General features: G+C 40.9%; 1 protein-coding gene across 2 annotated transcripts in view; it reads left to right on the forward strand.

Moving 5' to 3' along the window:
- ZNF704 (zinc finger protein 704) overlaps window positions 1-13952 on the forward strand; it is a 74406-nt gene that overhangs the window by 54576 nt on the left and 5878 nt on the right. For both annotated transcript variants that reach the window (XM_009272378.2, XM_009272379.2), the window contains exons 3-6: window positions 1083-1315; window positions 4802-4902; window positions 6959-7220; window positions 12292-12396. In XM_009272378.2, the coding sequence (XP_009270653.1) occupies window positions 1083-1315; window positions 4802-4902; window positions 6959-7220; window positions 12292-12396 (701 nt within the window). The remainder of the gene's footprint in view (window positions 1-1082; window positions 1316-4801; window positions 4903-6958; window positions 7221-12291; window positions 12397-13952) is intronic.

Genomic DNA, 13952 nt, shown 5'->3' on the forward strand with positions numbered 1-13952 from the left:
CAGGCACATACAGTGTCATTGGGAAAAGCTTCCAATGCAGAGTTAGGGAGAAACTGCACCTAAACCATCCCTGCACATGTGCCCAAGCAAGCCCTATGAGAACCTGAAGCTTCAGGCAGAGCCGCCCGTGAACATGCTCGGGACATACCTTTGCTGAGCTGATGGCCTACATACTCCTCTCCTGCCAAAAGCCCTTTAGGGATTGGGAAGAGTGACATGCCAATGTCTAACGCCTGAGGACCTCAGCATGTGAAGGATGGCTCAAGCCATGCCTCAGACTGCGAAAGCAGTGCTGTTACTCCCACCCACCGTGTTGTAGAGTAACGTGTTAGTCTGAGCGTCTGCTTACCACCTAATGTCAGGGGAACTGCTGCAGTGAGGAGGGGGTTCCTCCAGCGAGTAGGTGTGGAGGTGATCCAGCGTCTATGTGTCCCACTTCTGAAACCAGATGTCTAACGATACACGTGTATGAAGAAAAAGGGATATCCTTCCAAGGGTATGTACCACCTCAATTAGAGATTCAAATTAGGCAGAGGTGTGTACACTGGGAGATTATGAGAAGACAGTTAGAGTGTAATTATGGTTTTCTTTGGTGTTTTAGTACTGGGATGACGATCATGTTTTTGCAGATCTAGTTAGTGTCCTGGGGCTCAGAGTGTATGTCCCCTTCCCAGGGGATCTCCTGTTGGCCGTGTGGTAGCTTGGAGCTTGCTCTGACGCCCCACCACAGTCGTGTGTTCCTGTTGAAAGTTGCAGATGTGTTGGAATGTTTTCCCTTAATCATGCATGCAATATCTGACTGCTTATTGTGGTTTATGCTCCAGAACAGGTTATTTTTCCAAACCCAGCATTTCTTTTTAGAAAAATACTTGTTTTTTAAAAACACCTGAAAAATCATGTGTGGAATATGAAATTTGTGTGCAGTGGGATAGATGTGGTTGTCCTCTGACATCCAATACTTTCGCTTTCCTTTATCGAACGTACAGTTAATTACTAACATGGCATCTAAGCCTTAGATAAAAGAGCTGCTTAGCCCTAACACATGATACTGTTGTAATGATGGCTGTTATTGTTCTTGACAGAATCCCTAAATGGATCTTGGAAAGAAGGAGGATTTGTGCCTTCTAGTACCAGCAGCAGTGGATACTGGAGCTGGAACGCTCCCAGTGACCAGTCCAACCCATCCACCCCATCTCCACCTCTGTCAGCTGATAGCTTCAAAGCTTTTCGGACACCTTCCCAGCCAGACGATGGTATTGACGAAGCTGAAACAAGCAACCTTCTCTTTGATGAACCCATTCCTAGGAAGAGAAAGGTTAGCCTTACGTTGAATTCCATACCCATGGGCAGATAGGATGTTGGTAGACTTACTTTGCTGTGAGAAAGGAACAGGTCACCCAAACAGCTCTGTATGTGTATCCCTCCTTGGCATCCAATTAAAGTAGGTACTTACCCTAGTCACTATGTCTCGTTCAACCTAGTCACCTACTGCACACACGTGCTGCCATCAGCACCACATATTTGCTGGCAGATGGTGAGATTCTACAGAGCCTCCTGCTCAGAAAACACTAGAGTGATTTCCAGAAGGTGTTGCCTCTGGCCATTCAAGGGATTTCTATCCTACTTCGGCAAATTCTTTGTATGCAGGATGCAACAGGCAGCCTTTACATGTCATCACAAAAACTGGATATGGCCTTAATACTTCTTGTTCCCTGAAAGTGCTGTTTGTCTGACAGCATGTCAGATACCTTAATACTGTGAAGCTTTCTCTGCACAAACATATGGTGTGAAAAGAGGAGAGAGAGATCAAACCTGATGGCTTTTGATACAGTATTAGCAGTGGCCAAATTTATCCTCAGTAGGAGTGCAAAAGCAGACTAAATAAAACACAGTGTAAAAAAAAAAGTCCAAAACTGACCCCAAAAAATCACCATTATGCTAGCAAGCAAGGTCCTCTTGAAGAAAAAGAAAACAAAGAGATGGCACTAGTCCAAGTTTCCTTCTCTCCCAACACAACAGGACAGATTTTACATAGCAAGATGAAAAAGGGCTTTTTGTAAGAAGGAGGAAAAACAGAGAATTTATTCTCCTTAGTGACTTTGTTTCTGGCTCAGTCTGAGACAGTTAATTGCTTCATCACCAGCAGGAAGAAGTTTTAATGATCGTTTAAACCTGTTCAGATTTATCCTTTTGCTCCAGAAGTTGCTTATTTGCCGACCCACACTGTTCTGCCCTTGTTTGTGGGAGAGGGGTGTAAAATGTTTGTGCTTCTTGCTAAAAAGGAAAAAAAATATTTTGGAGGACACCTTTGTTATAATAAATTAGAAGTTAGAACTGACTGTTAAAGACAGAGATGATTGTGGAGGGTGTGGGACAGGAGGAGTAGGAATGCAGAAGTGTGCTGGTTTGCCTTTTACTTCTCAGTTAAAGTTCAGCTTATTAGCATCACTCTTATTGCTCAGCTGTGATGAGACAGATGGATTTGCAGCTGCTATCTTTATTGTTATCTAAGTTGTCTTAGAATGTTTCTATTTATGTACCCACCACAGATCTATTACACTATCTGTTCTGGTTCACAGGGATTTTGCTTTGTATGGCAAATGTTTAATGTAGATAAATAATAACATTACCTGCCAAACTTTGTTTTATAAATGAACTGCATTTCCTGCAGTTTTTTTGATACTGGTCCCAGCATGGTACTTTATCTGAGTACAGCTTCGCACCTTTAGAAGCCAAAATAAAAATGTTCAGGTTATATCATCTTCAGGGCTGCAAAAATCAGAAGGAATAAACCTGGAAATAGAGTGATCGGTAACCTTACTTTTACTCATTAAAGTTTCTTCCATTTCATGTTTGGAAAATGTCACGTTAGCGACCACTTCTACTATTAAGAAAGTTGCTTGCTTAAAAGTTTCCACTAATGTAGTTATTCTTCACCAAACCATTTATGTTCCATTATTTTCTTAAATAAAACATTAAGCCTGATTAGGCAATTTTTTGACTAGTCAGAAATGGAAGCGTGGTTTATGTTCTGTATTTCTACTGAGTGAGATTTTATTTGGTTACATTAAAATGCATGGGTTTTTGCAGAGTCCTAGCACTGACAATAAAGCTAAAAATGCAGCGGAGCTAGGAGATTGGTTTTACCATCAAACTGGAGATTGATGTTAAACCATTTTGTGTTCATAAAGATGCATATGGTGTTCATGATGTCATATCAGAATTCCTAAGACGTAAATGATAAGCATGGTCTTCATCTTGCCGCCATGGTTGGTTGTGGGTTTTTGAGCTGATGATAGTATTTACTATTATATTATAAAAGTAAGAAATGTATCTATCAGAATTGCTAGATAGATTACATTTAATTTTAGGAAAAAAGAGTTCTCTATCTATTTGAATGGTAGTTGTATTATCAGATCAAAAAATTATAGAGGGAATTTATGTGCCATTTATTCCAAACTAGAAGGTTTTCATGCAAACAGTATGATCAGGTACCTCAAATCTTAAAGCCCTTAGCATCCATACTTTCAAACAGGAGATGTTAGACTACCAAGTAACTATGAGAACATGCTACTACAATCAACTTGGATTTTAAAAAGCCCATCAGCTGACATTTTTAAAAATCATATTCTAATCGTCTTTCTAGCAAATGCTGAAACTTACCATCTACTGGCATGCAGTCCCAAAGGGTCCAAATTGAAGAAAGCACCAAGTCAGCTTTTGTTCAAGACAGAGTGAAGCATGTACTTAACTCTAAGGATGTGCTTGTTCCCTTTTTTTTTTAATCGAGCTTTATATGAATATATTCATTTAATCTTACATGTAACTAAAATGATAGGGTAATAATACAGTATTTTGAAGCTCTTCCTCATGTTTTCTTTAATTATGTGTTCTGTAATAATAGAGAAAATGATTTTTGAGAAGTACAAATTACTTAGATTTTTTTTAATTTAAAATCTATAAAGTAGGTTTTATTTTGGGGTAAAATTAGCTTTTAAAAAAATCTGTACAGTTCTGCAACATCTGTGTTGTTTGTTACCACATACTGTGCTTTAAATTAAGACTAGTTTTCTCCAGAGTCTTCAAAATATTGAAGATTGGGCTGGTTATAGCCTTGTTGGCTGTCCTCTAAATCAATGATAACTCAGTTTAGGCCAATGAAGTTATATTAAAGAATATAACAAGAATATTAAAATGCAATTGTACACACATTCTTTTAAAAATGTTGAACACAGCCGGATGGCTTCTCATTCCCTTGTCCAAATAAGGGTCACAGCAGCTTCTGAATGAAATAAAAGCAGGTTTTGCCAGCTCATGGTGAGTATTGTCATTGCAGAAGCTACAGTTTTCTGGCACAGTATTTTTTCTGTGTTTCAAAATTCATGAGCAGAAGTATTCGTAAGAGCTTGCTTTAGGAAGATCTTAATTTAGGAAGATGCCTTGCATTAAGTGAGAAGGCCTCATCAGTTATTCTTTGAAAGGCTCCAAAGAAGTGTAGGAAGTTTTTATATTGTCTACCTCCTTTAGTGGGGAGACAGAAACTGGAACTTGCAAATGAAAAAGCCATGCCAAAAAGCAGAGAGAGGTAAAGTTTTGGCACAAGCTGCTCCTGTGGCTTTTCACGGGGATTCTCTTGAGTTCAGTAGGATGACACTGTTGACAGAGACTTTTACATCATTACAAATTCAGAGTTGGAGGCTCTGAACCTTCACAGTGTTTTGTAGCTATATATCTGTTTTGGGTGGTTTGATTTTCTTTCTGTCTTCCACGCACCTAATGTTGCTTTACTCATAATTTCCAGAACTCCATGAAGGTGATGTTCAAATGCCTGTGGAAAAACTGTGGGAAGGTACTGAGCACAGCTGCAGGGATTCAGAAACACATACGGACCATTCACCTTGGGTAAGAGAGCAGTCTCTTCAGAAGTCTAAAGGATTTGGTATGGAAGGGGAGCAGTCGCACCTGGCTGGGGAGGTGAACTGGCTTGTCCTTGGCTTTTCTGTCTCAGATCCCTAGGTTTCTGAGGAAATCGCGGAGTGGTGCATCAAGGTGAACGGGAACTTATTCAAACAGCGAGGCACTTTCTTTCCTGAACTTTTGTGAACTTTACTAGAAGGTCAAATACAGCTCTAGGTCACACTGCACTTCCCTAAATGGCAGCGCAACTCAGTGGTATTTACTTTGTATGTGCTATCCGCGTGTCACATCCATGCTGACACTGTGCAAAAGACAGCAGGTTTCAGGGTCTTGCATGAATACTTTCCAGCTTTGTTTCACATCAGATCAGGTGCTTGTGCTAGTTCTGAAAACCCCTGAAAACCTAAGAAACCTAAGAGAAAGAAAATGAGCTGCAATTCCATGTGTATGTTACTTGGACTAGAAGCAAAAGTGAATGAATCTTGTATGACACAAGCTTGTTTCAGAGCTTTAGTTTGCAACTGAAATCTCCTGTGCAATTTGCTGAGTGACCTAGCTGTCTCATATATAGTTACAGTGGGGACTCCTGGCCTTCACCTGTTAGGTATGTGGAAATACATCTCTGTTGTGTAAGTCTGTGTTACCCAGTGCTTAAAAATTAAAGTGACCATGAGGAAGTAGTCTGGTGTGGAGCTCAGGAGAGTCTTGCAAAGGTCATAGTAATTGCTGTTGGGCTTAGGCTCTGAAGAGTGAGGCTGTCAGAAACAGAGAAAATCTCCCTCAAAATGCAGTTACGAATGTTGTTTTGTCCTGTATATTACGGGGACATCCTTTTCGTGGCACGGGAGAGGGAGAAGTAAACAGCCGAACCTCCCTGGAATTTGGAGTTTGTAACTTTGCCGGAGAGAGGAGTTTTGGTGAGTGACTGGCTGCGGTCTGACGGATGGTACTTCTGGTAGAGCCCTTCAAACCTGCTGAACCCATGCTCTCTCAACGAGTTCTATTGAGTAGGGTGGTGAGAGGACCACAGGTAGAGGTATACGGGCAAGCAGGCTGAAGAACTGGCTAGGGGCTGGTTTTGGGGTGCATGCCTGGAAAAGAAGAGGCCCAGTGTTCAGTCCTGATATGGACATGCAGGCAGGAGGACGCTTAGGGCTCTCAGATTTCCTATATGGAAGATTCAGGAGAAAATACGCATGTATGAGCTGTGAGTTACATCTGTATAGCATGTGGACTATGAACATGTTAAAATAGTGGTTTGTTTTGGACTTCAAGATAACATGTACCCTACTGGGAACTACTGCTTTGATTGGGCTGCTTTGCTCCTAGCATTTGCGCTCAAACATGCAGCGGATAGTGCCAGGGATGCAGGGGCAATTAAAACTTTTACACCTCCTCCTTCAGTAAGTCTGCTTCTGGAGAGTAGGACCAGAAAGTCCTGCGCTGGCAAACCAGCCCATATGTCCTTTTTCTACTGTGTCTGAGTGAGTTGCATGGTGAGACTGTTTTCTAGCAGCTTTTTCTGTTATGCCAAGGAAAGTTGCGGTGAACCGCAGCCATGACTATATTTGGTTTAATTAAGTAACCTATGATAAGATTACATATTGTTTGCCGTAACATTAGTGAAGTATATCTTGCCCGTGTTTGTTATATTTACCCGTCCTTCTGTGGCTGCTCTGTCATTTCTGAAGTCAAAGTGCGTTGAGATTCTTGTTAACTTTAATAGTTAGGAATGAGAAGCTGATATTTAAGCTGAAGCATAGAAGTTAAACATCTACTCCAAGGTCAAAGAATTACGCAAGAATAACACACAGAGAAAAAAAAAATCTAATTCCTGCTTCTTTTCCCTTCAGGCTAGATGATTTTCTTTTCCTCTCCCCTTCCCTGCAGCCAGAATGCTGATAAAGTAGGTAGGGTTGAAACTGGGAATATTAATTTATTGACAGTATGAATGTGTTTGCTCATGCATCTACAACTTAAAGTTCACCTTGGGGTTCTTGCTTTCATTTAATCAGTCCTTCATTCTTTTGTCTTCATACAGACGTGTAGGAGAGTCTGACTACAGTGATGGAGAGGAGGATTTTTACTATACAGAAATCAGGCTCAACACGGACTCAGTAGCTGATGGCTTAAGCAGTCTTTCCCCAGTCTCTCCATCTTTAGCATCTCCTCCTTCCTTTCCCACCCAAGACGCAATCCATCTTGAAACTTCCTGTGCCAAAACTGAGACTAAATTGATGACACCTCTGAGCCGCTCAGCTCCTACCAACCTCTACCTCGTACACACGGACCATGCTTACCAGGTAACGCTAGTGAGAGTGAACATTGATTACACTGATGTCATTAATGTGTAAAGAAATGTCAGATCACAATGTTTGGGTTTTAAAAAGCCAAGTCTAGTTTTAATGGGTGAAAAGTTTTCAGGGCAGCCCAAGGGGTTCCTCTCATTTAAATTTAGATGTCTGCTTCTGAGGTAGTTGTTTGTTTGTTTGTGCTCCCACCATAGCTCGTGGATTTTGGGGTGCTATTTATCCAGCCACACATAGGTGCATACTTCAGGTTGAGAAGAGTTGCTCTGTGTATCCTGCTGCCTACATCAGTTAATTCTCCACGAACCATAAGGAGGGCCCAAGGTGATATGCTCAGATGCGGTCTCCTGCATTGTAAAAATTCTCATTCAGTCAGCTGAATCCCTCCCAGAGTCTTCATTTCAGCTCTGCTTGTACTGGATGTGTTTGTAGGCAAGTACCCAAGGGATGCCAGGAACAATTCATTTCCTTTATTTGTACAGCGTGAGATGTCAGTTTGCATATGTGAAGTAGAGCAGGAAGAATGAAAAGGCATATATGGTATCCTCCTACTCTTAGAGGTAATGCTTTGCAAATGGCAAAATCCAATTAGATCCAAAACCTGTTGTTCCAAAAACTTCCAACTAAGTTCAGACAGAAAGCATTAATTGTAAAAGTGCACTAAAATGTGACATGTTCTGGTCTGGATACCATATGAGAAAAGAAGAATAGAGGCTTTGAAGTAGTGTGGTCCATGACCTGCGTATGCACCAGAGAATAGAACTCTGTTAAATTTATGAGCTGCAATAACTTTCGTATACAGCATTGTGCAGATGAAACCTTTTTGTTGTGTGTCTGGAGCAGACCCACTAAAAGGGCAGAGGGAACCGCACAGAATTCACAGGCTTGTTTTAGACTGTCGTGCACGGCGGAAAGGATGGGTGGAAGTTTGGCATCTCAGGTGCGAGCTGCATCGGGTAGCACACCAACCTGGGGACTGATTAAGCCAGCTAGGAGAAAGACTTTCTTCTCAGTCTAGCTTAAGCCCTGCCTCTCACAGAGTGAGGCACCAAGTCTAGGCTGCTGAGAAGAGTCTCACTTCATTTGGGATTTGCAGTCGTGACAGTCTTCCCTGCAATTTGGAGAATCACTTGATCCTTTTTTATAAGCAGCCTTTGAGTAAAGCACTTGTCTAAGGAAATCCTAGTTCAAATGTTTAAGCCATTTGAATTGGATTTGAACTGAGGTATTCCACAACACGAGACTGTAAGTGTCTGAGCCCTGCCTCCTTTTCAAGTTGCTCTGGTTTCAATACTTCATTTCATCAGCGAGAAGTGACACAGTCCACAGTGTTCAAGGCATTCCTGTTGGAAGCAGGGGTCCCTGCTCAAGCATTCAGGTTGTCCTTGCAAAGGAGGCAGCTTCTGCAGAGCAGGTCAGTGGCATCCTGTGTCTAGGATATCTAGTCCCTCTAGCCCAGCAAGAAGAGCACTCTCCAGGAGGCGAGGTGGAGATTCAACTCTCACCAGCAAGAGGAGGAATTGAGCCCAGCTTTCACTCATAGCATTTAAGCATTCTTGTGACTAATCTGTTGTGTAAAAGGGAATAGAAGGGAAGGTGACGACAGCATCTTTAATACCACCATATTTCCTGCAGTTTGCTTGCTGGAGTGAGCCATATACAGAGTTTCAAAACTTTTTTTACTTCTGATAAAAATATTATCTGTATCAAAACTGAAACGAAGTATTGAACGGGAATGTAGTGATGAAAACAATCTCTCATATGAATGAGAGCATGGAAGTGGAAATTACTTCATTGGGAGTGAAGAGGCAAAATTCATAGCTCAAGGAACTCAGATAAGGGAGGCTGAATAATGTTCATCCCAGGATTCCTGTTAAAAAAAGGAAAAAAATATGGAACCCAAAGCTGGGGTACAAGAATCTTAAACAGATCTGTTAACTGCCATTTCCCATATGACTGGAAAATGGCAAATATAATAGTAGTAAAAATGGAGTAAAGAGGAAGCGATCAGGCAAGTCCTGACTCTCTTCTCTGACCCAGTCCTATGGATGAGGAAAGAGTTAGAAAAATAATTGAAGAAATTGTGGAAAGTACAGCAAATGAGGTGAACTGCAATGGAGGAACCCCAAAGAAAGATTATCGTAGAACAGTCTAACATCTTTCTTGGAGAAGGTAGCTTTGTAAACAACAAAGAAGCAGTACAGAAGAACAAATCCCTCTGGATTCAAGGAAAGCATTTGATCTTAAAACATATAGGCAGTATTTGTTAGGCTAGAGATTAAATTTAGTGTAGGAAAGAGAGCTGGGGAGTCGGGGAGAACAGCAGTGAGTTATTCTGAAAGGGCTATTGAATGTTATTAGTGGAGTTGAATGAAAAGCTGTATTTGGGTCTGATCTTATTTTCATTAAATCATTTTGGTACTAGACAAATACTATAATAAACTTTGCTGATAATGAACTCAGGAGATGTCAGCAGTACAGGAATTTGTATGTCATGCTTACATGACTGGGTGATCTTAAGAATAATAGATTTTGGATGCAATTTAATGGCGGAACATGCGAAGTCCTACACCTTAGGAACTAATGAGATTTTTCTGCTATAAACTGGAGTAGTTAGAAAATTACGTGAGGAGGAAACCTATGTTCATTATCAAGCACTGAATGACCGTGAGCCAACAACAACAGGTCTGTGAAGGGAAAAAATGTTGTCAGCTTTCTTGGGTAAGAAATACCTAGGAGAGACAGGGATTTTTAACGCTGTTGTACAAGACCGCTGGATAACTTCAACTGAGATCCTGAGTAGAGTTCTGGTCAACCAATTTCAAGGATGATGGGCTCCGATTAGAAGAGGTAGAAGGAAGGTGATCTGAAGGAAGAGGGAAGGCAGGGAGGACACGGAGGGCCTCTCCAGCCCAGGGACTGACAGCTCAGGCAAAGCAGGGGTGTGGAGAGGGTGGGATTGCTGCCTGGAAGGAAGGTGAGAGGACAAACATGAGAGGGGAAGAGGACAAGCACATGCTGTTTCAGATATAAGGGCAATGTTGGCACAAATAAATAATTATAAATTAACCGTGAATATATTTTGATTGGAAATTAGATGGACGTCTCTAAGCAAAGTGAGATCAGGGTATAGAAACTCTTCAGTTCATTGTAATGTTATGGTTGCTTACCTTATGGAAGAGAGCGTCTAAAATGTTAGCCTGAAAAAGGTGACTGTGCTTGATGAGCAAAGATGCACATCTGGGAAACAAATGAACAAGGTGATTGACTGTCTAAATCTGATCATGTCTGAGGTAGATATTTAGGCACTGAGAAAAAAGAATTGAGCACCACGGTATTTTAGGCAACTGCAAATTACAGCAATTTTAAACTTCTCATACTTCACGTTTCATTATGAAACTAGTGCTTGTACCTGTTAAATTTAGCTACAGAGGAACTACAGGTGGGCTCTTTCAGCATCTAGGATTTCCCTTGCGGGTCTTACTCAAATATCTGAGGAAGTTGCTGTGCTGACCCGGCTTTGAGCTGATATCCCGGTGGGATGCTGAGTGGAGGCAGTGCCCCCTTGCTGCCCACCCAGATGCCTCCAGTTCTTTCTGGCAGGAGTGTGGTGGTCATTCACCCCTTCCCATTTGAACAGGGTTGTGATGAAGCACTACTGGTACCATCTGGAGTTGCCAAATTTTTCTTGATGCCTTTCAGCGAGGTTTTTATATTTTATGGAGCTCAGTGGACGTTTGCTCCACGTGTCTGTGTGGATTCTCTTGGAGCTGTCAGCGGGCTCAGCCCCCCGCAGAGCATTGCTGCCGTAGACGGACGTATCCAGTGGTCTCGGTTTCTTTTCCTTGGAGAGACTCTAGGGGATTGCTTCAGCACTTGTTTACTCTGAAGATTATCTTTAATGGGGACTATCAGGTTGTAGTTTGTCATCACTCCTCTCTGCCTGGCGGCTCAGGGAAGTGCTCTCTTCCCCGAAGCGGTGAGACAACTTTAGCAGCCTCAAACACAAACACTGCTTAAATACGTGTATTGCGTTATTGTCAGGTGCAGGCAACTGGAAGGCAGAAGTAAAAACTCATTTTTAATAGCAAGTTCTTTATAAGTTTAAACCAAGGAGCCTATTTTGTGGTGAAAGCTTGGAATTCAAGAGTCAAAGGGAGCCTGTGTTCATGGTGGCTGCTTGTGCTCCTGCTAGGCATGGTAACTGCAAACATAGGAATTTCCTGACTCTGTAAATTAAATGGGCTTCAAAAAGGGGCAGGGAAGAATTCCTGAGGGCTCATAGCCCAGTGAGAAAACCAGAGGGAAGGCACAAGATGAAAGATGCTCGATGGTCTGAGCTCAGATTATCGGGTATTGCACCCCAGGGCAGCGCTGGGTATTACAGCCCACATGGGAAGAACATAAGAGTTCAAGGGGCCCAGGGGTCCTTCAAATATTTGCTTTAGCTTAGTCTTTTAAAAGCTGTTTTTTGAATCCCAAGGATGATTTTCCGCTCCTTGTTTTTAATAGGAAAGACTGTTTTAATTGGGATGATTCTTAACAACATTTATCTGATAAACAAGAAATGGCCAACCCTTACTGTTGAGCATTAACCCTGTTGTCCAAGAAGTCTCGCCAACCAGTCTTCAGTTGTTTAAACCAGCTGCCGTCAATTTAAATACTGCTTTGTTTATCACTGTGGAACAGGTTATCATTTGTAATACGTTTTGCTGCTTGCTGGCATTATTTTAGAAGTTATTTTTATATGATGTTTGATTTCGTGTGGTTTTTTATCAGATCTAGCTTTTAAGGGTTTTGTGTGAATTCTCTTGTGAGAGCTACCATCTTTCTCTAAACAAGGTTTTAAGAACAGTGATATATAAATATGTCCCTTCCTTACTGGCTTATCCATGATTATCCCTCTCATAAGGGTAAAATGCTTGTTACCGTCAGCACTATGAAGTTTTTTTCCACCTTGGAAAGTCTCTTGTAGATTTACAGTTTCAGGGAGTGAAAGATCCCTTGAAATGCTTTGGAAGAGGAATGGTTCTTCTTACTGGAATAATATTTTCTTTTCACACAGGCCACTCCTCCGGTGAACATTCCAGGGTCAGCAAAATTCACTCCCAATGGCAGTAGCTTTAGCATCTCTTGGCAGTCGCCTCCAGTTACCTTCACCGGCATTCCAGTAAGTGAACGACAGAAAAAGAAAGAAAGGGAAAAAAAAAAGTTTTTAGAACTTTTTGTTTTGTTTCACAGTGTCTCACGATAGAAGTAACTTTGACATAACAGATACCGAAAAGAAACAAATTAAATATATGCCTCAGTTTGCCAGCACGGCTGATTTTAACATTTTTGCCAGTCTCTTTAATTCAGTACAGTTACTTTTTTTTGCATCAGTGTCTACAGGCAGAGGATTGGATCTATAGTATGTATTTTTTAAACTATACGCTTACAAAAGAACATTCTGGTAGGTGCAGAGCCTGGCAGTATCTGCTCCTTTTTGTGCCACTAAGAGATTTCTTACAAAACTAGATGGAAAATCAGCGAGGTGATGGTTATGCTAACAGGCTAATTGGATTCAAGCAGCAGGGCTGTTACCTAAATGAACTCTGAAGATGAAGTATATTTGAAAGGCGACTGAAAGAAACAATAAGATGAAATACAAAGTCTGGTTCTAGTAGGCTACATGTATGTAGTCCCTATTGATACCAGAAAATTCTGTACATTTATACAGAAAATATGTTCAATACATATTGCATTTTGATACTAATACATACTGCAGTTTGGCACATTTTTAATGAAGATGTATTAGATGTATGTATTAGATGTAAAGTCAACTCTGACCCTTTCTTCAAAAAGCTGGTGTATGAGGCCTAATTTCATGAACAGGGCTGCAGAAATGGGATGTTTGCTTAAACATAGAATTCCAGTAGTCCTGAATGTAACGCAATATAGGCGTGGATACTGTAGGGGGAGTTAAAAACCTTTATGAAGCGTTCAAAGGGATTAGGCTTCTAGTGCCTAGCATGGTGAATACTAAAAGTAAATGTAAATCCCTATTTATGAGTAGTGGAAAGTCTTCTGTGTAATAAATAGAAATAAATATTAATGTAATGTATCCTAATTTTTATTGGAAAGCATTTTTCAGTATAAATTGATATTCTCTAATCATAAAACTTTTTTGTATCATAACATTTCATTTAATATTACACTTTATGAATTTATGAATTCTTAAAGTGTATTATGTAAGGCACATTGCTCATCCAAAGAACCATATAGCTTTTCTTCTCCTGACAGTGAATATTAGACATGGCGATAAGAGATACTATTTCCCTCCCTTCTCTTCACCAAGTGAATTTCCAAAGCTTCTTACTGTCAACCTTTGGCAAATCTTGGGAGATTTTCTGCAGAGGCTGTGGCATCCTGCAGGGATGATGAAAAATGAAAGTGGCTGAATCAATTACGCTGCACTCTGCCAATGAATATTTATTAAATTCCATCAAGGAACAACTAACAGTGAAAGACATCATGCTGGCAGCAATTTCAACAAGAGTGCCTTGACAGAGCGTGCTATCCATAAAGTTCCTCGAGAATTTGATTTCCCAACAATGGGGTTGATACAGAGTAATTATGAAACTGGCTCCTTTTGTGGAGTAGCAGAAATTGGTGCCAGGAGTGTTGGGACTCTAAAAATGCAATTAGCCACATTGTAAATCAGACACTTAAGAGAACAGGATTAGA

The sequence above is a fragment of the Aptenodytes forsteri genome, unplaced genomic scaffold (assembly GCF_000699145.1).
Source record: "Aptenodytes forsteri isolate BGI_AS27 unplaced genomic scaffold, ASM69914v1 Scaffold206, whole genome shotgun sequence".
Lineage (NCBI taxonomy): Eukaryota > Metazoa > Chordata > Aves > Sphenisciformes > Spheniscidae > Aptenodytes > Aptenodytes forsteri.